Source organism: Coffea arabica, chromosome 2e, assembly GCF_036785885.1.
Source record: "Coffea arabica cultivar ET-39 chromosome 2e, Coffea Arabica ET-39 HiFi, whole genome shotgun sequence".
Lineage (NCBI taxonomy): Eukaryota > Viridiplantae > Streptophyta > Magnoliopsida > Gentianales > Rubiaceae > Coffea > Coffea arabica.
This window is the reverse complement of record NC_092313.1, coordinates 48,536,994-48,561,714: the sequence shown is the minus strand read 5'-3', so window position 1 is coordinate 48,561,714 and position 24,721 is coordinate 48,536,994. Positions and strand designations below refer to the sequence as shown.

The 24,721-nt window shown below is 40.0% G+C and overlaps 1 protein-coding gene across 1 annotated transcript; it reads left to right on the top strand.

The window, feature by feature from the left end:
* Positions 1 to 2,857: 2,857 nt before the first annotated feature.
* On the top strand, positions 2,858 to 17,652 carry LOC113729115 (uncharacterized). Its single transcript, XM_027253444.1, has 3 exons — positions 2,858 to 3,965; positions 4,128 to 4,207; positions 17,476 to 17,652. Exons 1-3 carry the CDS (start codon positions 2,858 to 2,860, stop codon positions 17,650 to 17,652), a joined length of 1,365 nt encoding a protein of 454 aa, XP_027109245.1.
* The last annotated feature ends 7,069 nt before the right edge of the window (positions 17,653 to 24,721 follow it).

The window sequence follows — 24,721 nt, the reverse complement described above, 5'->3', positions numbered from 1 at the left end:
GTGCGCTTGTCTCTTGCAGGTTTCGTTACAAATTGGCGACGTTCGTATCAGTTGGTAATCAGAGCTAGTTGAGGTACCATGTTATATCCTTTGTTTTAGTTGTCTTGAGTCAGTTTTATCCTTCAAATTTCATTCTAGGTCCTTAGGGTTTGCGTCAACTCGTTGATAAGGTTCTTGTGAAGCCGCCAATTCTATTTTGTCTTGTTAGTGTGCTGTCCGCAATTTTCCAGAATTGTTTCAGTATTTTCGTGTGTTGTTTCTACCCAAGTTTCATCCGTAAGCCTGTTGATTTTGTGTTCAAATCATTAGAGTAAAAAAAAAAAAAATTTCCAGTCGCTAGGACTTTCTTTGTTCTTGTCGCATTGTGCCTTTGTGCCTTGTGCAATCTGTCCAACAATTTCTAGTCACTACTTGCTTCTGAACTTTGTCTGGATTATAGTTGTTTTTGTGTCATCTTGGGTTGCGAAAACAGCCCAGCAAAAGTGTCAAAAAAAAAACAACAACAAAAGAGTCACGTACCTTGTTGTGTTTTCGTGTCAAGTTGCTGGAATTTCGTTTTGGGAATTGCTGAATTTCTGCTTGCCTATTGTCGTGAGTTGGTTGTTGTTATTGCAAGCCTTGGATACCATAACATAATTGGGCAAGTTCTTGAACCAGAATCTTGAAATTCTTGGACCACAAACACTTGTTTTGAAAGTGCTTGAAACCATAAATCAAGAACTAGGGTTTTCTTTCTTGAAACTTGCCTAACTTGCCATCGTTCCTTGATCTTGATTGGAGCGACCTGAACTTGTTTCCTTTGAAGAGCTGAAATCTTGATCAAAAGTACAAAAAAAAAAGAAGAAAAGAGACAAAAAAAAGAAAGAAACGACAAAAAAAAAGTTAAAAGAAAAGAGAAGGGTTCGGCTCTCTCGAAGAAATCAGGTTTCCTATTCTTGATCGATTGGAGATTCCAATTTCTGGTGGGTTTCCAAAACTTAATTGGCTTCTACATATGGAATTTCAATTCTAGATTGGTTGCCAAGACCCCCACCGACATTGGACAGCCCAAAACCATCCCAAAACAGTCTCCTAAAACCACCACCAGTCCTTATCCAAATCGCGATAGAATTCATTGATTTCCAAAGGCGGTTGGACTAGGATTGAAAAATCAACTTGGCCAAAATTCAGGGACTGAATCTGACCTTCTTTGAACATCCTAAAGGCACTTTTACCCTTCCAAAACACTGACCAGAATACAGCAATACAACAGCCCAAAGTTCCAGTTTTGCGGGTAGGAGTTTTCTAGGATTTCAAATTTCAGCTTTGAGTCTTGAGTCGCGTCTAGTGTCATATACCTGAGTTTGTTCCAGTTTGACCCTTGCTTCATTCCTTGTTTGGATCGTGGTTGAAAAGTCGACATTAGAGTTCTTTGGGAAAATTTTCTGATTTCTTCAAGGGAGGCAAGCAAAGGCCAATAAGAGTTATTTGTAAGAGTACTCGAGTGAGTAATCTTGTGTGCAAACACGAGTGTGAGTGTATACACATGAGGGAGTGTTGGGAGGAAACTTTTCCTTGTTTTCTACTAACCATTTTGTAGGTTGCCTTAGCAATGGATTCTCACCCTTTCGATAATAAACTTACCATGGAGGCCTTGCTGAATGAGTTCCAGCGGAGGATGGACATGTCCCTTGAATCTATACATAAGCGAATAGACCAACTTGAGAACCATCAACAACGAAGTAACTCGGTTCATGGGGGAAGCAATAAGGACGAATCCGGCCCTACGCCTGAAGGAGATGAAGACGATCGATGGCCTAGATATGTTCAACGAGACCCAAAGAGGAACGATGATGCACTAAAAGGGATTAAAATCAAAATCCCTTCGTTCCAAGGGAAATCTGATCCAGATGCCTACTTGGAGTGGGAAAAGCGCATCGAGATGGTTTTCGAATGCCAAGATTATAGGGAGGATCAAAAGGTGAAGCTTGCCACTCTTGAATTCACGGATTACGCCATCATTTGGTGGGATCAAGTGCAACTTAGCCGAAGGAGATGTGGAGAACTGCCTGTGACCACATGGCATGAACTTCACAGGTTGATGAGGAAACGGTTTATTCCAAGTCACTACCACCGAGACCTTTATCAAAAATTACAAAACTTGAGTCAAGGGTCTCAAAGCGTGGATGACTATTTCAAGGAGATGGAAATAGCTATGTTACGTACGGATGTAGTGGAGGACCGGGAAGCGACAACGGCTAGGTTTCTAAGCGGATTAAGACCCGAGATTGCAGAGGTAATGGAATTGCACCACTACATAGAAATCATTGACATGGTGGACAAAGCTTCAAAAGTGGAGCGCCGCCTCAAGAGGGGGGGTACTACTCGACTCCCTAGTGCACCCGTTAGCTCGAATTGGAGGACATATCCGCCTAAGAAAAAGGAGACACCAATTATGGGAGCCTCGGGTGGAGCCACACGAAATGAAGCTAAGATTGAGGGCCTCAAGAAGGACACCAAGGCAGTGAATGATGCCTCTAAAACCCGTAACCGTGAGATCAAGTGCTTTAAATGCCAAGGGTTCGGTCACATGGCATCGCAGTGTCCAAACCGGCGAACCATGCTCTTACTTGACAATGGAGAAGTGGTTATGGATGAAGAAGATAGCTGTGAGGGAATGCCTTCCTTGGAAGAGGATGAAGCCGATTCTAGTGAGAAACTACCCACGAATGAACAACTCGACATGGTAGTTCGATAGGTGCTGACTACGCAAGTCAAGAAGGAGGATGGCCAACAACGGAAAAACATCTTTTACACACGTTGTCACATAAAGGGCAAGGTGTGTAGCCTTATTATTGACCCCGGGAGTTGCACAAACATGGCATGTGTGATCCTAATGGAGAAGGCCGCACTTCCTACCCTCAAGCATCCTCACCCTTATAGGCTCCAGTGGTTGAACAATAGTTGCGATATGCGAGTCACAAAGCAAATCAAGATTCCATTCCGCATTGGACGATATGAGGATGAAGTCCTATGTGACATAGTGTCCATGCAAGCTACTCATGTGCTATTAGGGAGGCCATGGCAATATGACAAGAGAACTAGTCATGATGGCTTCACCAATAAGTACTCATTCATGCACGACAACAGGAAGGTTACACTTGTGCCTCTCACTCCCAAACAAGTGCATGAGGACCAAATCCGGTTACAACAAGAAAGCGAGGAGCAAAGGAGAGTGAAAGGAGCCGAGAAAAGTAAAGGGAAAATGGCAATGACTGACTCGACCCTTCAGAGGAAAATCGAGAAGAAGCAAAGCATGTTCGCTAAAGCTAGGGAAGTAAAACGAGCCTTACTCTCTCGCCAACCTTTGCTTATGTTAGTCTGTAAAGAAGTTATGCTCGTTGCTAATAATGCTACTAACTCGTTACATCTTGGTGTGTTATCATTGTTGCAGGAGTTTGAGGATGTATTCCTCGAGGAAATTCCGGACGGATTACCTCCCATCCATGGAATTGAACATCAAATAGACCTCGTTCCAGGTTCACCATTGCCCAATAAAGCTGCCTATCGCATGAGTCTCGAAGAAATCAAGGAGCTTCAAAGGCAGGTACACGAACTACTCAAGAAAGGTTGGGCGCGTGAGAGCTTAAGTCCTTGTGCCGTACCCGCCATCTTGGTGCCAAAGAAGGATGGAAGCTCACGCATGTGTGTGGATTGCAGAGCCATCAATTCTATAACGGTAAAGTATCGTCATCCTATACCTAGGTTAGACAACATGCTAGATGAGCTAAATGGAACTGTAATCTTCACAAAAATTGATTTAAAAAATGGATATCACCAAATTCGAATGAAAGAGGGTGATGATTGGAAAACGGCTTTTAAGACTACTTATGGACTGTATGAATGGCTAGTCATGCCCTTTGGTTTATCTAATGCCCCTTGCATATTCATGAGGTTAATGAATCATGTCTTACGTCCTTTTCTAGGTAAATTTGTGGTAGTTTATTTTGATGACATCTTGGTCTATAGCCGAAGTCTTGATGAACATATGGAGCACTGACGTGCTGTTTTGAATGCTTTGTGCCATGCCAGTTTGTATGCTAACTTGAAAAAGTGTTCTTTTTGCACTAACCAATTGGTATTTCTAGGATTTGTTATTAGTGTACAGGGAATACAGGTGGATGAGAGCAAGGTGAAAGCCATCCAAGAATGGCCTACACCAAGAACTGTGAGCGAAGTGCGAAGCTTTCACGGATTAGCTAGCTTTTATCGACGGTTTGTGCGCGACTTCAACACAATTGCAGCCCCGTTGACGGCCGTCATCAAGAAGAATAGCGCATTTCATTGGGGAGCTGACCAAGATAAAGCATTTCAATTGCTAAAACACAAACTCATGTGTAGACACCAAATTTTTAGTGTAGTTTTATTTACTATCATTTTATTTTTTATGTTAGTTTTTATTTACTTTTAGTCGCTTATTTGTTATTTTTATTTTTAAGTCTTTTTAGCATGGAATTTATCGAAAAAAAGAAAATCATTCACAAAAATATGCTTTATTTCTTTTGAATTCAAGTTTATTGTTATTTATTTAAAAAAAAAAATCTCTCAGCATTTTATCTTTCATTCCTAGTTTTGTTCATTTTATTTGATTTTTACTCAAATTATTATTTTTGTTTTTTGTTTATTGCTAATTAAATGATTCATTGGAAATAAAAATGGGAAAAATGAAAAATGAAAAAAATGAAAATAGGAGCCCACGCGCGCGTGCTTTGCACGCGCGCCATTCCTTCATATTGCAGGCTCAGACGTAGCCCACAAGACAAAAAAATGCAACTTCATTTCACGGGATTTTTTATCATGTTGATGCCCAAAACTACTTGGCTTAATCCAAGGATCAAGAAGGATCCAAAAGGAGGTTTCCAACGGCTCTAATAATCCCATAAAAATCTGATTTTTGAGGGCCATTGAGATGAGGGTTTTACGAACCCTTGTCTCATTTAAAAAAGCTGAGGGAGCAGCGGATAGAGTAGAGAATGAGGGAGTTAAGAGTGAGGTGCGGCGGCTAGAAAGGAAAGGAGAGAAACAGCGGCGAAGAAAAGAGAAAAATTGCAGGAGACCGAGAGGGAGTTAGGGGGACAGAAACGAAGCAAGAACTCTGAGGAAGACATTAGATAGAACCCGAGAGGAAAGAAGAAGCAAAAAAAAAAAGAAAACGAAGGCTGTGGGTTGGTGAAGGAAAAAACAGAGTGAGGCTTCGGCTGGGTAAAAAATAGGATAGGAGTTTGAGAGAATAGAAAGGAGCAGAGAATGGCTAGGGTTTAGGGAGGAAAGAAAGATGCAGCTTTGGAGAAGAAAAAGAAAAAGCTCACGGCGGAGGAACAAGGGACGGCCAGGGGGGGTTGCCGGATCTCCATACTTTCACTTGCGGATTCCTTCATCAAGGTTGCGGCAGGTCTCGTGGATCTACTGCGGAGCTCGATCATCTCTCAAGGTAACCCTTCCTTTCCCTTTTCCTCCGCCTACCCATACTCAAATCGATATGCGGCAATATCCAGTTCTGGTTTTCATGTTTTTTTTTCTCTTTTCTTTGTCTTCGGTTCTTTTCCTTGCCATGCGCTGTTGTTTCAGATTTTTCCTCATACCTCTGCACCCGGATTTTTGTGTCATTGTGAATTAGGAGAATGTGGAGGTTAACCCATTTCTTTTAGATATTAACAACCCTTTTATATTCGTAAAATTTCACAAAATGAATCTTGGGTTGATATCGGTTTCACGGGTTGCAGAAAAATGAAGTCTTGATGAAACTTGTTCTTTGAATCTGTGGATTTTGCTTTATCTTTTCAGGTTTTGTTGTTCTATGATTGCCCTGCGCATGATGTCTTTCTTTCTCTACGTTGACGTGATTGTCAATTTCTGGTTTGAGTTGGAAGGTTTGGAGCTCATCCGAGCTTGATAAACCCAGGACTTCGAAACCTTGTAAACCCAGTTGAAAAAAGCGGAAACATGAAACTTTGGGGTGTCTTGTTTTCCTTTTTTGCTGCCTTATACGTTTCACGGAGGTGTAGTGTTTTCTTTTATTGTTTTGTTTGTGAAAGACTACTGAGTCTTGAAGTCTCGGAGGTTGAGAGAGGTTGCATAGGTGGTCTTTGATTGCTGAAGCCCCAAATCATTAGGAAAAGTTTCATGCCTGCATTTTAAAGTAGCAATTTACGATGTAGCATCAGGCTGCAACAAGGCCAATCTATTACAGCAATGTTGACGAAACTGGATTTTGGGTAGCTGAGGTTCTAGTTTGGTCTGATTGTTCTTTTGGGTCTGCTTGTTATTAGATGGTGATGCCATAGTATGCGTCTGCTGCAATTTTTGCAGCAAAGTGTGGTATAACAGCAGGCCATAGCATAGACATTGTTTTGCAAATGAGTAAAACCTTCGCTGCTCCAAGTTCATCTTCTTTTGCTGATTTTATGTTCAGTTTCCTTGGTTGATTTCGGTGAAGTAGACAATGGCATTTGGTTGCTTAGTTTAGAGTTTTGATGATTGGTGAAAAAGTTTAGATCAAAGTCGTGCATTTGGACCAGAAATATGCGTTTGTCAACGAAAATGCAGCAAGCTTTCGGTTGCAGAAGCTTTCCTTGTAACATTTGCATGAAGTTTGCATGAAATAGTTTCTGAAAGTTGCACTTTAACCCCTTGGCTTCTATCTAATGCTACTATGGCCCAATTCATTGGATAACTTAATCAATTTTGTCCTCTTAATGTGCCATTTTCTCTTTAATATGTTTTGACTTGTTTTTGGATAGCTTCTTAAGGAGTTTTAGGATGAATTTGTAGGTTTAATAACTTTTTATAGACTTATAGCTTTGATTTGAATTTTTTGTGGAATGTTTGAATTTTTGTCGTTTAATTGTAAAAATAGGGTTTTATTCATTTCTTATGAATTTTATCATTCGATTGGTAGGTTTCACCTTAGGTCCCTAATTTTAATTTATTTCCTTTTAGACCCTTAATTCTTGTAATGATAATAAATAGACCCCTCAAAATTCTTTAATTTTTGCAATCAAAATTTCTTGAACGTGATACTTTGAGTGATTCAATTCCTGTTTATTACCATTTCATGTGATTATTTGTTAATTAAAGTGATGCCTTGACCTTTTCTTTGTTTTTGGAGGGTAAATAAGTAATTTCACTCCATTAGGGCCCCAACTCAAGGGAGGTACACTCTATCCCTTATTTTTACTTTATTTGACCCTATGTGTGCCTATGTGATTTATGTGTTTAATTGCATGCCTTTTGAGTGTTTTCATTTTATTTATTTATTCGCTTTAGTCGTCTTAATTTCGTATATTTATTTTAGCTTCATTTTGGTTATTTAAAAGGCGTTTAAGTGCCAAGTTGTAATAGTTAGGTTTATTTTATTTTATTTATTTTCATTTCCCCTCTTAGATTGTAGTAGGCTTCCCCCGAATGTAATAGTTAGGGCTTTGTTTGTTTTACTTGCCTGATGTGTGTTTTGCATGTCTATGTGCTATGTGTTACCGCTTTCTTAGGGTCTCGCATCTAGATATCATGCTCGTGTGTTATGTGCTATATGTGATTTATGTGTTTATATGCTTTTATTAGGTCTTACATGATTTATTTGGTTGTAATAAATGCATGTCGTCACCACACTAGTCCAACGCTAGTTGTAGCCGCCGTTCCCGAATCCGTACTAGTCCAATGCTAGTTGTGACTCTTTGTTCGATTTCTCATTGGTCCAACGCTAGTGAGAAAGTAGAAATATGGGCTAGTCCAACGCTAGACCCTTAGGAGCCCTTCGCGCGTTAGATCATGATTGTGTGATAAAATCACTTCATCTCATGCATATCTTTACTTTCTAGGGCCTCTTTCACCATGTTGCATGACACTTTCCTTATATATGTATATCCCTTCCCCCGTATTTTCCCTTATATATGTATATTACTTACCCCTTTGTATGAGACATGACATTAGACCTGCATTTCATCTAAGCACTAGACCTAGGTTAGTACATTTGCTTGATTAGACTAGGAAACACCCCTTGGATATGGGATATGGACGAGTTTGGCTTTCTAGCCTTAGCACGCTCGTATTCCCTCTATTAAAGGGAAAATTGAGTCACGAACATTAGTCCCCCGTACCCGACATAATGCACTCCTTTAAGACATATATATTTCTATAATTATTTTATCCCTTTTCTTTTCTTGGAGTCTCATATTTTTGCATTATTTGTGACCTCTCCAAAGAGTCATTATTGGGCGTCACAATTAATGTGATTAGTACCATTCGAGCTTTGAAGAGAAATTTTACCCCCCGATGCCCCCTTAGGTTTAGGGCTTGCATTCATATAGTGCATCCAAATGTGATAAATCTTAAGGGTAAAATAAGAAAATCTTTGACTAAATCGCGCAATTAGCCTTGGCTAGGTTGAGAGGGTGCCTTGGACTTCGTCCTTGCCTTCCCTCTCTTCAAATATGACTCCCGAATCTTTTCCTTTGATTTACGTAGACTTGGAGTCGTTTAAAAAGGGTTTTTTCTATCTTTTTCTTTAAAAAATTCATTTTTCATTTTTAGGTGACTTGGTACACCTTAATTCAATACCAAGTGGCGACTCCGATTTTTATTTCAAAAACCCTTTTTAAACTATGATTTGGGTCCAAATCGTCGCATTTCAAACCCCCACTTAGACCCATGTTTGTCATTTTCTTTTTTAAATAAAAAAAAATCATATTTTCAATCAACAATTCACTTTTTTAAACCATTCGTTATTTATTATAAAAATGGGGCGCGACAGCTGGCGACTCCACTGGGGACTTAGAGAGTCCGAGCATTTGATTTAGTCGATTATTTTCTTCTTTTAACCTTCTTATATATTACATTTGGATGTTTAGGATTGCATTTTTCCTTTTTTTAGGATTTTTGCATTTCGTGCGTATCAATTCACTCCCTCGCCCATTTGCGTACGATTGTTTTGATGGATGGATGGTTTATTTATTTGATTCCGTGCTTTGCATTGCATTTGGGTGGGGGATATTTCCCTAGAGCCTCGCGTTGGTTCTCGATCCCTCCCCTCCAAACGCGCACTAGCATACGTGCATACGCTTTAATTTTTTACCCCTCATTTATTTTTCTTTTAGTGGCTTGTCACGCCACTCCACCCTATTAGGATTTTAGGCGACCCACTTGGACATGTGACCGTGACACGACGTGTGCATAGCATGGTCTGAGGGGTCACTCAATCTTTCATTTTAAGCTTTGGGTTGATAGCCTTTAGCTTTTAGTCGAAGGTTGAGGATTTTTGATAGATTCACTCAGACATGTAGCCGTGACACGACGTGTGCGTAGCAATGTCTGGGGAATCGCTCGAGCCACCGACAAAGAACCTTGGGATTGATGACCCTTGGTTTCCAAGTCTGAAGGCTCGGGGACCTAAAATCTATCGAGTCTAGATGCATTAGTGAGCCAATACCTCATGCATCCATGATAGTTTACCTAGGGTAGAGTCTGCCTTACCCTATTAGGGACACTATTTATGAGGGGAGGGATCCAACCCCCCTTTTCCTTTTATTGCTTTACTTCTTTGTATTACTTTGCTACAATATGTTATGTGTATTTATCTGATTGAACTAACTTTTATTGGTTTTTGTCTTCATTGCACTCATAAGCTCTAGGAAATAAGAGTCCTGGCGTGGCACTCTCTAGGAGCCTACGCCGTTTGATGTGACACGTTTAAATTCAATGCTTCACATTTGTAACATGAACACATTTCATTTTAGGCTCAACGCGGCATACAAAAAGGGGTCCCTTTAGGTCACGTCTTGTGTACTGCATATTTATTCGCTTTGATAAATTGGCATCACGCATAAATCATAGAAAGGAAATGCCATTTAGGGGATCCCGTGTTAGGGATAAGCCATCTCGTGTCTCGGATATTTAATCCAAGGAGACTTGCACGTTTACATTTTGTACCATCCGAAGGGGTAGTGCACAAGGTAAGGTAGGATTCGATCATTTTCATAGAGCGATCTTAGGAATATGAGCGTCTAATAATCACTTTTTGGCCATTTTATCAAAATTGGTAAAAATCCCTTGCATGAAGGACATTAATTTGAAGAAATTTACAAATAATTCCTCACTATTGAGATGATATATAAATTGAGGCCAAAATTTGATTTTAGAAGGCTCATAGACTAATGCATCGCAATAAATTTTTGAAACTGCCAATGGATAGATTGATTTTTTAAATAAGCTGTCAATTCCATTCAATTCATTGGACCATTTTATTCATCAATTTCATCCAGTCGATTTTATCAATTTGTTCATTTTTAGGGCAACCTAGTCGATTTTGAATTCATTTAGTTAGTTTACCTATTCTTAGGGCAATCTTATCAATTTTGAATAAATCGTCAATTTCGTCCGATCCATTTGACCAATTTGCCTAGTTTTAGGGCAATTCGGTCGATTTGAATAAATCATCATTTCACTCGATTTGTTTGATCAATTGATTTCATTCAATTCATTTGATTAGTTTAATTCATTTTAGGGTTATCCATTCAATTTTGAATAAATAATTAAATTCCATTCAATGCATTTGACCATTTCACCCTTTTTTAAGGTGATCCGATCAATTTTTGAATAAATCATCAATTTCATCCAACCCAGTCGACTGATTAGGGTTTTAATGTCAAATTTCAAATTGAGAAACCTAGTTGTTTTTAAGAAAATCACCCATTGCATTTGATTTGGATGAATTAGGGTTTTGATCTGCTTTAGGAAATTTCAAATTTCTTCAATAACAAGCCCGTCAAAGTTAAATTAATTTGTATAAATTCTTGCGCCAACCAAAACCAATAATTCATTCGGATTTGTCCTCATTTTGTTAGAGATCTCCCGCTGTTCAATTGGTCCAAAATTTCCAATTACTTGCTAATCAAATGTCAATAAGTTGATCGGACCCCTCAGGTATGGTATAGTGCCTACCCTAGAGGATTACATTTTCATGCTAGGCCTACCCTTGGCACAAAAAGGGTTCCCCCCATAGGACATGCATCCGACTTTTTTGGGTGTTTACTAACTCTTGTCTTTTTCTTTTTCTTTGTATTTTTATTGGAAAAGCTAAGTGAGGGCTAAACCTAAAGGCGATTTTCCTTTCGAAATTTTCAGGTAATATTTAAACATAGCTTCTCGTCGAAGCCCCATCATAACACGATCACGTAGTCAAGCCCAGAGGAGTCGTGTAAACATGAGTTCATAACCGGAGCCGTTGGATAGGTCTGCTACTGCAGCCCAACCTGAGACTACGAGTTTAGGGGTTTAGCTAACCGAGATGCTTACTAAGTTTGGTGAGATGGCCACTGAGATGGCGGCCCAAAGGAAATTAATTGATGAGCTTATCAGCAGCGGAGTTCAACCCGAGCCTGTACCCGTCAGTCAACCGGAGCCAGAATCGTTTGTCATACCCACGACCCAAACCACTTTTACTCCACCCTTCATTATTCCACCCGAAGAAACCTTCACCTATACCACCGTAAATTTGGCATACACTTACCCGCCTAATCCTTCATTCTTTCCTAGTCACATGCAAGGCCCACAACCCCAAATCACTTCGAATATACCCCCCGAGCCGCATACCTTTTATCACACCACTGCAGAGCCTTCCTGCCAGACCACACTGTCCAAGCTAAACCAAAAGTAGGAGAATCTTCTGCTCCTATGGATATGAAGTTGCTCAAGCACCTTGACCGTTTTGATGAATTTATTAGGAAAAGTCAAGGGTTAAACAAGCAAGGTGTGACGGCCCCACCTCCCCCTAAGGCGAACCAGAGGGTTCGGCGGGCCGCCTGCCCAGCTCTCGCCGGGACTCAGTCGTTCACTACAATCCTCAAATGAAATACAATACAAATCTCAAATATTACAATATAAATCTCCAATATACATCAAATTCTCCAAAAATTACATGTCACAAATGCAGCGGAAACAATTCCCAACTATACATAAAATGATTCCAAATCCAAACTGTACAACATAAAGGCCATCCAATCACGCGCACAAGTACTATAAGTCCTTCCTTCGCCTTGAGCCCTGTGGAGGGGAATAAAATATTTTTGGGGTGAGCTAGAAGCTCAGCGAGTAACCAGCAAAATCATTAAGCAAATATATTTCACAATGTTGCATTTCGATGATTTCGATGATGTCATGATTCAGAGATCAAATGTCCGTTTAGTGCTCTCGTGAGCCAGTGAAATCATTGCACTAGAACACCCAACGCTCAAATAGATCATAACACACGAACAGAGAGAGGAAGCCCCTTTTTGAGCTCCAGATAAACATGAACATGAACCATAAACAGAGTGGAGACGTTGGTGTCCAGCACAAGACTTTTCCAGAACTCATTTAAGCCAAAATCATATCATGAATTCACATGCAAGCACGCATGAGATGCAATCGAATAAATAATGCAAGAAACATTTCACAAATAACTTTGGAAATAGTTTAGGGTCACTCACCTCCATGGCTCAGAAACCATCCATCATATATCATTGCCTTGCTCAAATCCGAGTCTTAGATCACAAACTCAATGCAAACAAATCCCTTCAAAGTTCGGACAACACTTCCCCTAAATTTCTTTACTTTTCCAGCCATCAAGGCTTCATTATTTCCTCAGCCAGTCCCAAAGGTACACACACAACAACAAGTTCATCTAATAGTCATTCAGCAAGTTCCAAGTAGTACTAGTACAAGTCAAACTAGGGAAAAGTCCGGAAATGAAAGTTAAGCTCAAAACCAGATAAACAGTTTTGACGTCCTTTTCCGGTAATGGCACCAAAGGTACTACGAGTATCGGATGAAGGTGCAAGATACACCGTTTCTAAGCTAAAAGACAGGGCTACAACATTGTAGAAGGTAACTCAGTCCAAATCCCAGCACAACTAAGTCATATATGCCAAATACCAAACCAGAACCGTAATTGCAGGTTTACAAATTATACTATGCTGTAATCAGTACAACTCAGTCTAAACAGGTCCAAATGCAGAAATTCCAAAGGCATATGGTAGCTAGGGCATCAAGCTACATTTCCTCAGAAGACCTCAACACCCAAATCCAAAACAATTCCAGTCAAAACAACCCATTTCAGACGCAGTTCTAACATCCTGATGAACCCAGAACAGCAATAGTAATTTCGGCTTATCTCATTCTACACTACTTCAATTAACCTGAAATTTTACAGGAACCCTTAAAACATCAATACCTACAACTTTCATGTTTTGAGCCAAGGCCAATTCGGTCTCTATCTATGACCTAAAAATTCGGACAGAATGAAGAACCAAGAACCCTAATTTTCCAGATTTCTTCCAAAACAGAAATTAATTGCAATCTTCCATTTTTTCCACCTCATAGAGGCCTTAAACATCATTTCCAATCATCATAGATAGCCACACAATCATGCTTATATTAAAACAGAAAATTCCCCAAAAATAATAAAACTTCATTATTTCAACCACAAATCAAGAATCAATCCATAAACTTGCATCTTATACAACCACTAAGCATGCTTTAAGCATCAATTAAAGGAGGAGGGTGGTTCTTCACAACTTACCTTTAAAACAAGAGAGAGAGAGCTATGGGTCACCTTAACTTTCCAAACAACTTCACACACCAACTCACAATCACTACTTGAAGAGGTTTTATGGAAGGAATTCAAGATTAAACGGTTAGTTTGTGAGATTGGACAAGATTGGAGCAAGAAACTTGGAAGCTTTTCTTTCTTTTCTTGTAAGAAGAGGTTCAGCCAAGCTTGAAGGAAAAATGGAAGATTTTTGGTCAATTTTGATATTAATTTGGTAAAGGCATGAATAGTGGTCAAATGGCAAGACTAACTCTTATGGTGACACTTGTCACCTTTAGGTTTAAAACTTATCTTTTTGTCTCTCCAATACAAATATCTTAACACTTTGTAAAATAATATCACTTAATACAAAATTCCAACAAGTTGTCAAAAATATATTGCGTTTACCGCACTTGCGGGTCCCACGTTCAAAATACGCTCTTAATTTCTCAAAAACTAACCGATACCAGAAAAATCATTTTAAAACTATCTTTGCTCATAAACTTTATCTAGGGAATTTTTCTAATAAAGAAAATGTAGAAAGGCGGGCAAGTAAATAAAATAAACCCTAGAAAATTAGAAAATTTCCGGGTTCTCAAACTCATTTTTTTCTTCGGGGCGTCACACAAGGAGTGCTGGACTATGATGAGCTTTGTCTCTTTCCAAATTGCAATTGCCTGAGGGGTTCAAAATCCCAAAATTTAACAAGTATGATGGCACCAGCAATCCCAAGACACACCTCCGATTGTTCGTCAACAAGTTGGGTAGGCCAACAGATGATGAAAATCTACCTTTAAGGCTATTCCCAGAAAGTCTGGAAGGCGACGCACTTGATTGGTATTCAAATTTGAAGTTTGATGAGATAAAGACTTGGTTGGACCTGTCCAATGCGTTTATAAGGCAATATGAATACAACTGTGAACTAGCACCGATACGGACCACATTAGAGGGGACGAAGAGGAAGCCATCTGAGGATCACAAAACCTATGCTAAGAGATGGAGCAAAATAGCTGCAAAGGTTGAGCCGCCAATGACTGAAGATGAAATCATTCGCACCTTTATTAAAGCACACGATCCCCCGTATTTTGAGGAAATCTTTCGCATGATTGGATGCTCATTTGCTGCTATTGTCAATAAGCTTGAAGAATATGATGATTGTGTGAAGGCTGGAAAGATTGTTAATGTGTCTGCCCTGAAAACTCAAGTGGAAGCTTTGCAAGGCCAAAGTAATAGTGGGAAGAAGCAACAACTCCAAAAGAAAGAGGGGGAAATCGCTTTTGTCTGGGATCGAAACCCTATCCCAAGATCCAGACCTCGACAATGCTCAAACCCTTACCATTACTATTCAAACTCTCATCCTGTTTATCACACCAATATCACTCATCCTCGACCTCGCCCAAATTACACCAACCCGCCTAGAGCCCCTTTTCAAATATCTCAACCTAACTTCCAACAAGTTCGACCCCGACCTCCCTACAATCAACAATTTTCTCCACCAAATAGACCCACCTATAATTACCCTCAACCCATTGAATCCCAAAATCAAAATCGTTATCGCACTTTTACTAATCTTGGCAGGCCTCTGGACCAATTGTATGAACAATTAAAAGCCGTTGGTAAAATCGGCGTAATTCCCCCTCCAGCTTACCCTCATGGCATCCCTGGCGGATACAACCCACAGTACACTTGCGCTTATCATTCGGAAGCACCTGGCCACTCAACCGCCGATTGCAAAGCACTTAAACACAAAGTCCAAGACATGATCGAGGCAGGGGAAATAGTGCTAAGGAAAAAGGGTGAAGAAGGGCCGAGCATAAGTACAAATCCTTTTCCTGAACACAAGGACACCTTTGAGGCATCCACCTCCAACGAAGAAATTTGAAAATCTTGAAGGAGCTTTGCACAATTGGATTGCCGAGTATTTTCCCTCTCGAAGGGAATTTCGATAAATCTGGGGATTGTCATTTGTTAAAATTCCTGAAAATCGTCACTGTTTGCTTTTGTGTAAATAGTTTTATCATGTTCAATCAAGTTTTGGCTAAAACAATTTTTACATTATCAAGTTCCTATGTTGTTTTTTGAATCTTTCAATAGCATGCATAGTCACATCTTTTCATTATTTTGTTAATACCATTTTGTTTATATTAATTGTTTATTGGTTTTAATTTCACTCTAAACTCTTTCAGATGGCCAAAACAAAAAAGTAAAATTATTTGACCGTTGGATGTCACTGTTCTGGAATCCGATGATGGCAATCTCGATATCACTCAAGACTTTGAGATTATGGAATCCGAAATTCAAAACGAGAGTGATAATGAGGAAGTATATGGTTCTTTTTTCAAAAGGTCTCGAACAATATGAAGAGAAATCCAAACCGAACCTAGAAGAGACAGAGATTGTTAACAATGGCACCGAGACTGAAGCCAAAGAAATAAAGATCAGTAGACGTTTGAATGAAAAACAGGAAAAGGGAAGCTGTGTTGCTTGCCGAGATTGAAGTCCCTTCATTGCGTACTTTAATGGAAGCTGTGAGAACCCGTAAATTTCTTTATTTTTAGGCCTTATTTGATTTATTTGCACGCTTTTTATGCATCTTCTTTATTAGAAAAATTTTCTAAATAATGTTATTGGGTAAATATAGTTTTTAGATGATTTTTCTAGTATCAAATAGTTTTTGAGAAATTAAGAGCGTATACCGGACGTGGGACCCACTAGTGCAAAAAGTTCAGAAAAATTCGGCCAACTAGGTTAAGTTTTGGATACTGAAATTAATTTACCGGGTGTTAAGAGATAAGTAGAGGATGCTAAGTGGATTGGTATGAGGGAGACAAAAGTTAGGCAAGCATTAAATGAGGTGACAAGTGTCACCATAGGATTGGTTCTTACATAAGACCACTATTCACCTTTTTCTATTTGACCAAATAAATCACAAAATTAACCAAAATTTCACCATTTTCTCTTCTCTAGTGGCCGGCTCTTACTCTCAAGAAAGAAAGAAAGAAAACTCTTCAAGTTGCTTCAATCTTTGCTCCAATCTTCTAAATCAACCATTGGATTTTGTTTTTGCTCCATAGAAACACTTAAGGAAGTGTTAGTGAGTTGATTTGTGGAGTTATTTGGAAAGCTAAGAGGACCTATTGCTCTCTCTCTCTTGTTTCTAAGGTGAGTTGTGAAGAACCACTTTCCTTCCTCTAATGATGCCTAATTTATGATTAGTGGTGGTATGTGATGAAACTTTATGGATTACATCTTGATTTGTGGTTGAATTAGTGAAGTTTTTTATTTATTGGTGATTTTCTGTTTTAATATGAACATGATTGTGTGGCTATCTATGATGATTGGAAATGATGTATAATGACTCTAGAAGGTGGAAAAAGTGGATAATTGCAACCAATTTCTGGTTTGGAAGAAATTGTAGAAAGTTAGGGTTTTCTTGGGAACATTCTGCCCGGTTTTGTAGCTCCTAGTTAGAGGCCGAATTGGCCTTGGATTAAAACATGAAAGTTGTAGGGAATGATATTTTAGAGGTGCCCAATAAAGAGGATTACACTTGCACCACTCACACCTAAGCAAGTGTATGAGGACCAAATGAAAATTCAGTAGGAATGTGAGAAAATTGATGAGCGCAAAAAAGTGAAAAAACATGAAAAAAAAGAGAGGAGAAGATCTGTGCAAAATGAGAGGGAAAAGGCAATAAATGAGACGGAGCATGAGTAAAATAAGAGGGAAAAATATCGTTCAGTGCAAAAGCCAAGGATGTGAGGAGAGGTTTTCTTGGAGGCCAAACCGTACTCTTGTTTTACACCAAGGAAGTTTCGAATGACACCAACATATTTGACACTTCATTGCCTAGTTCTTTTACTAAGCTTTTGCAGGATTATGAGGATGTTTTTCCAGATGATGTGCCGAGTGGATTGCCACCCGTAAGGGGAATTGAACACCAAACAGACCTCATACCTGGAGCACTCCTACCTAACCGACCTGCATATAGAAGCAACCTCGAGGAGACCAAGGAGATTCAAAGGCAAGTGGAAGAGCTTCTAGGCAAATGATGGGCAAGAGAGAGCTTAAGCCCCTGTGCTGTTCCAGTCATTCTAGTACCCAAGAAGGACGGGTCTTGGAGGATGTGCACGGATTGCCGAGCTATCAATACCATAATGGTAAAGTATCGCCATCCCATTCCTCGACTAGATGACATGTTAGATGAATTACATGGGGCAGTCATTTTCACGAAAATTGATCTGAAATCTGGGTATCATCAAATTAGGATTAAAGAAGGGGACGAGTGGAAAATTGCATTTAAGACTAAGTACGGGTTATATGAGTGGTTAGTCATGCCTTTTGGCCTTACTAATGCACCAAGTACCTTTATGCGATTAATGATTCATGTTTTAGGCAAATTTGTAGTAGTATATTTTGATGATATTCTCATTTATAGCACAAGTCTAGAAGAACATTTGTAGCATCTTAAGTTTGTGTTAGAAGTACTTCGAAAGGAACGCCTTTATGCTAATCTAAAGAAATGTACTTTTTGCACTAACCAACTAGCATTCCTAGGCTTTGTTGTAAGTTCACAGGGCATCAAGGTGGATGAGAGTAAAATCAAGGCCATCCAAGAATGGCCAAGGCCGACCACCATTGGGGAAGTAAGGAGCTTTCACGGACTTGCGAGCTTCTATCGGCACTTTGTACGCGACTTTAGCTCCATAGCAGCACCTTTGACATCCATCATTAAAAAGGTTGTATCGTTCCATTGGGGTGAAGAACAGGAAAAATCATTTGACTCTCTTAAACACACACTCACACACGCACCCGTATTGTCTCTTCCTGATTTCTCTAAGACTTTTGAGATTGAATGTGATGCATCAGGGATTGGCATAGGAGCAGTATTGATCCAAGGTGGATGACCAGTCGCCTACTTTAGTGATAAACTGAATGGGACGATGTAGAACTATAGCACCTATGACAAGGAGCTTTACGCCTTGATCCGAGCACTACAAGTGTGGCAACATTACCTTCGACCCAAGGAGTTTGTCATCCACACCGACCACGAGTCACTCAAGTTTCTCAAATCTCAAAACAAACTGAGTAAGAGGCATGTGCGATGGATCTCATTCATAGAGACTTTCCCGTATGTTATAAAATACAAAACTAGTAAGTTTAACATAGCCGCCAATTCACTCACGAAGGTACACACTTCTTGCTACTTTAGATGCTCAACTACTTAGTTTTGAGCTTATCAAAGATTTATACTCAACCGATGATGATTTCAAGTTAGTGTTTGAAGATGCAAGCAAACGGCCCAAGAGAAATTTTTCCTATTCGACGGATTCTGATACGCTCTTCAGTCAACTTGTTCCGAGACACGTAGCACGATTGCCCAAGGATCTAGATGGATGATCAATCATTTGGATTGTGGAACCTAGAATCAAGATGGATGACTCAAGTCGGTTAAAGACGATAGAACAACGACTCTAATTGAGGTGGTTACTCAAGTAGATAGGCTGGATGAACAACCAAGGACGTCACGCGAGATTACTCAATTAACTCTTGCCTAGCAACTAGAATGTAACTCTCGGCTTTGAAGAGAAACAAAGTCAATTTTATTGTCAATAATGTCTAACCCTTTACTCGTACAAGTTATGCCTTTTTATAGGCTAGCGAACCAACGAAAACCCTATTGGAGTAAGGATTGACACTTGCCTAAACTAGAAAGGAAATTCGGACCACTCTTGGACATAAGTGAGCCAAACCTTTGACTTCAATAAATAACAAGCTAACTAACTAATTAAGCCACGACTAACAATGACTCGATAACTCAAAACCAACTAACAACTCAAACAACTAATACTACTAACAATCTGACCAACACATTAAGGACACGCGTGGTCATCATTCAAAGCCTCATTGACTCGGATCAAGGTGTAGTTAAGTCGAGTAGCAACTTCCAGGCCTTCAATGTTCCTATGGACCCCTTGTTGGTCTTGAACATTTCGAACAAGGGCTTGAAGAGACTCTTTGAAGCGTTTGGTCCGTGCACGTGTAACTGGGTCCAGGAGAACTCTTACTTGATCATCATTTGGACTCAAATCCGTGCACACATCAGTCCCCTCCACTTGAGAAGGACTTGTCCTCAAATCTGGATCCTCCTCGTCAAGAAACGGGATCAAATCTGCGACATTGAAGGTCGCACTGACATTATACTCCCCAGGCAACTCCAATTTATAGGCATTGTTGTTGACACGTTGAAGCACTCGGAAAGGTCCATCGCCCCTTGGAGACAACTTGCTTTAGCATTGCTTAGGGAATCGTTCTTTCCTTAAGTGTAGCCAGACCCAATCTCCAGGTTCAAAAATCATCTTGCGACGATGCTTGTTAGCTTGCTAGATGTATTGCTAAGTACGCTTCTCAATGGTAGCTCGAATAGCTTCATGTAACCTGCGCACAAATTTAGCTTTCTTTTTCCCATCTAATCTTGTATGCTCAGAGGAAGGTAATGGTGCCAAGTCAATGGGGGTTAGTAGATTAAACTCGTAAACAATCTCAAATGGTGAGTAGTGTGTTGCACTGCGGACAGTTCTATTATAAGTAAATTCAATATGCGGCAAACACTCTTCCCAAGACTTGAGGTTTTTCTTAATTAACGCCCTTAACAACGTCCCAGGTGCGTGATTGACAACTTCAGTTTGTCCATCACTTTAGGGATGACTAGTGGTCGAAAATAAGAGTTTAGTGCCAAGTTTAGACCACAAAGTCTTCCAAAAGTAACTCAAGAACTTTACATCTCTATCACTAACAATTGTTTGAGGCATACCATGTAAACGCACAATTTCTTTAAAAAACAAGTTAACAATGTCAGATGCATCATCAGTCTTATGGCAAGGGATAAAATGAGCCATCTTTGAAAATCTATCAACTACCACATAGATGGAGTCATTACCCCATTGAGATCTAGGGAGTCCCAAAACAAAATCCATAGACAAGTCTACCTAAGGATATTTTGGAATAGGCAATGGGGTATATAAGCCATAAGGATTTGTTTTAAACTTAGCTTTATGGCAAGTGGCACATCTACCAACCATGCGTTCAACATCCCTACGCATGTGTAGCCAATGAAAGTGCTCTTGCAACATTGCTAAAGTTTTAACAATGCCAAAATGACCCATGAGACCACCACTATGTACCTCTCTAACCAGTAAGTCACGAATGGAAGAATTAGGCACACACAGCTTATCAACATAGAACAAGAATCCTTCATGCAAAAAAGTATTTTCCGTGGGGGTTCTTAGAACACGATGCAAATAGTTCTCCAAAATCAGTGTCATGTGTATAAAGCTCTTTTAGCATTTCAAAACCAAGTAATTTTGCATCAAGAAAAGCTAACAAAGAATGTGTCAATGAAATAAGAGAAGGTGTCAATGAAACTTACCCACTTGGCATGCCTTTTGCTCAATTTCGGCTGCCCCTTGAGAAATTTCAGTGATTCGTGGTCAGTGTGTATCACGAACTCCCTTGGACGGAGGTAATGTTGCCATGTTCCCAAGGCTCGCACAAGTGCATATAACTCTTTGTCATACGTGGGGTAATTCAATGCCGCCCCTCCCAGTTTCTCACTAAAGAATGCACAAGGTCTCTTGTCTTGCATCAACACAGCTCTAATCCCTACACCAGAAGCATCACATTCAATTTCAAAAGTCTTATTAAAGTTAGGTAATGTTAAAACAGGTGCGTGTGTGAGTTTGTCTTTGAGGGTAAGGAACGAATTTTCTTGTGCTTCTCCCCAGTGGAATTTGTCATTTTTCTTTGTTACTGCTGTCAATAGCGCAGCAATGGTGCTGAAGTCCTTGACAAAACGCCGGTAGAAGCCAACTAACCCGTGAAAGCTTCGCACATCTATGACTGACTTTGGCGTTGGCCATTGTTTGATAGCTTCGATCTTGGATTCGTCTATTTTGATGCCCTGTGAACTAACAACATAGTCTAGAAACACAAGTTCATTAGTACAAAAAGTGCACTTCTTAAGGTTAGCATAGAGGCTCGCCTTTCGAAGTGTGTCAAGTACTAATCTTAGATGCTCCATGTTTTCATTCATGTTTAAACTATAAATCAAGATATCATCAATATAAAGAATGACAAATTTTTCTATAAAATGCCTTAAAATATGGTTCATTAATCTCATAAAAGTGCTTGGCGCATTAGTCAACCCAAAAGGTATGACTAACCACTCATAAAGGCCATGTTTTGTTTTAAAAGCTATTTTCCACTCATCTCCCTCTTTCATCCTAATTTGATGATAGCCATTTCGTAAATCAATTTTTGTGAAAATAACAGCACCATCAAGTTCATCTAGCATATCATCTAATTTAGGAATGGGATGACGGTATTTAACAGTTATTGCATTTACAGCTCTACAATCAGTACACATACGCCAAGTACCATCCTTTTTTGGAACAAGTATAACAGGTACAGCACACGGACTCAAACGTTTCTTAACCCAACCCTACCTAGTAGGCTATCAACTTGCCTTTGGAGTTCCTTAGTTTCCTCCGGACCCATTCGGTAGGCGAGTTTGTTGGGTAATGGTGCTCCAGGAATCAGGTCTATTTGGTGCTCGATCCCTCGGATGGCTGGTAATCCATCAGGGATCTCATCAGAGAACATGTCCTCGAATTCCTGCAACAAAGCAACCACACTCGAAGGCAATGCCTTGTCGAGTTCATCAGCACTCAAAAGCACATGTTTGCATATCATAAGTAACACAGGCTGATCAGAATTCACGATTTTCCTAACATTCTTAGCCTTGATTATCATGTTTTGCTTCTTAGTGTTTGACATAATCAATGCTTGATCATTTGTAACACTAGGAACAACACAATGGCTCTTGGCTGTTCAAGGGATGATTTGGAACAATTTCCAGATTCGATCCCCTTGAGTTTTCTCTTTTGACGGTCTAGATCACATCCCATTTGCAATTTAAACTGGTCCTCATATACTTGTGCGGGTGTGAGAGGTGTCAGGACCATGCGTTTACTATTGTGCAATAGAGTGTACTTATTAGACCTCCCATCAAAGGTAACATGCTTATCAAATTGCCAAGGTCTTCCTAAAATGACATGAGTAGCATGCATAGGGACAACATCACAAACAACTTCATCAATGTAATTGCCAATGGAGAAAGGAAGGCGTACCTGTTTGTAGACACGTACTTCACCATTTTCACTTAGCCATTGTAGTCGGTAAGGGTGCGGATGTCTAGTCGTAGGAAGGCCCAAACTTTCCACCATTAGTAAGCTTGCTACATTGGTGCAATTTCCCCCATCAATGATGAGACTGCACACTTTATCACTTATTTTACACCGAGTGTAAAACAAGTTTTCCCTTTGTAACTGTTCATCCTCATTGACTCGGGCAGTGAGCACTCTTCTTACTACCAAACAACCAATTTCACCTTGAGTTGGTGAACATTTTTCCTCGATCGAGTCAATTACCAAGCACTCCTCCTTGGTCAAGCCGAGCATCTCCTCACAATCGTCATCATCCGACACGACGTCTCCATTGTGAGTGATGAGCATTACCCTTTGATTCGGACATTGAGATTGGATATGTCCGAATCCTTGACATTTGAAGCATTTAATATCCCTACTCCTAGGCTTAGGAGTTTCTTGAGTACGTCTTGAAGTGGACCTAGATAGATCAACAACTTTGTTAGGTGTAGAATTGGAATTTCGGTTAGGGAAGTTACCTTGGATTCGGGTAGGAGTGGATGGAGTGGCCGAATGTCCAGCTTCGTGGGATGTTCTTCTCGGCTGTCCTCCTTTCCAAACACTCGGATTTGAGGTGGGGTATGGTCAGCTACCTCTCCTCAGTTTCTTCTCCCTTTCGGCCTTGATGGCTAACTCAAGTAGGTCGCTCATATCCAAATAGTGCTGAAGTTCCAAGGCCTCTTGAAGGTCAGAGTTTAACCCTCTAAGAAACCTTGCCATTGTGGCCTCACTATCTTCTTGGATATTAGCCCTCATCATGGCCATCTCGATCTCCTTGTAATAATCCTCCACATTCATGTTGCCTTGAGTGAGAGTTTGCAGTTTGGAGTAGAGATCTCAGTTGTAATAACTTGGAACGAACCTTTTGAGCATAATTGCCTTGAGTTCACGCCAAGTTCGGACTTGCGGTTCACCATTTCGTCTCCAACCAGTCCTTACTTGATCCCACCAAATTAGGGCGTATTCGGCAAACTCAACAATGGCAACCTTCACCTTTTGCTCCTCGCTATAATCATAGCAATCGAAGACCATTTGAATTCGGCCTTCCCCTTCCAAGTAAGCCTCAGGGTCACTTTTTCCTTGGAAGGTAGGAACTTTGATTTTAAGTTCGCGAAGCACCTCCTTAGAAGTGTCCCTCTTAGGCCTCTCGACTCTCTCTTCATCCTCACTTGCCGAATAGTCCTATAGTTTGCCCCTTTGGAACCTTTTTGATTTCTGTTGTGAGATCTAGATCAAGAGCCTCTCGTGAAGCTCTTGGAGAGTTCATCAAAACGGTTGTGCATTTCCTCCATTTGTTGCTCACTAATCCGCTTAAGTTCGGATTTCATAGCATTGAACATCATGGTGTAGTCGGCGGTAGGATGGGCTTGTTCCATTGCTCTTCACGTGCTCCTGCCAAATGTTAGCAAACAAGGAAATAATACAAATATAGCCTCACTTCACTCCCTAAGTGTTTCACTCGCGCTTGTGTTTCACTCCAAATGCACTCCTCTAATGGTCTTACCACAATTCTTACCTTGCCGGTTTGAGTAGTTTGAGAAAAGCCGCACAAAACCCTCAAGTTGTTCACCAAACTGTTGCACAAGAGTAATCCAAGACGAAGACACAATTTGGAAACAATTTGGACACGGACGTGTATGGGTTTGAAACGTTTCCTAAGGCGGACAGATTTGGAAAGTGGCGAGAATGGAAAAAGGAAATAAGCAAAAACCCTAGTTTCCTAATTCGAATAGACTTGGTAAAGTGAAAAAAAAGGAGAGTTATCCAAGCTGTCCACTAGTTTCCTAATTAAATTTGGAAACCAGTTAGTTTTTGGAAACCTTTTGGAAAACCTTTTCCTTCTTGTAACAACTTTTAG

Excerpts from the sequence above, each read along its gene's own strand:
- LOC113729115 (XM_027253444.1), top strand. The coding sequence starts at position 2,858 with ATGGCATGTGTGATCCTAATGGAGAAGGCCGCACTTCCTACCCTCAAG. Across the intron at positions 3,966-4,127 it reads TGTCTTACGTCCTTTTCTAG|GATTTGTTATTAGTGTACAG; the intron begins GTAAATTTGTGG and ends TGGTATTTCTAG. Across the intron at positions 4,208-17,475 it reads AATGGCCTACACCAAGAACT|GATTATGAGGATGTTTTTCC; the intron begins GTGAGCGAAGTG and ends AAGCTTTTGCAG.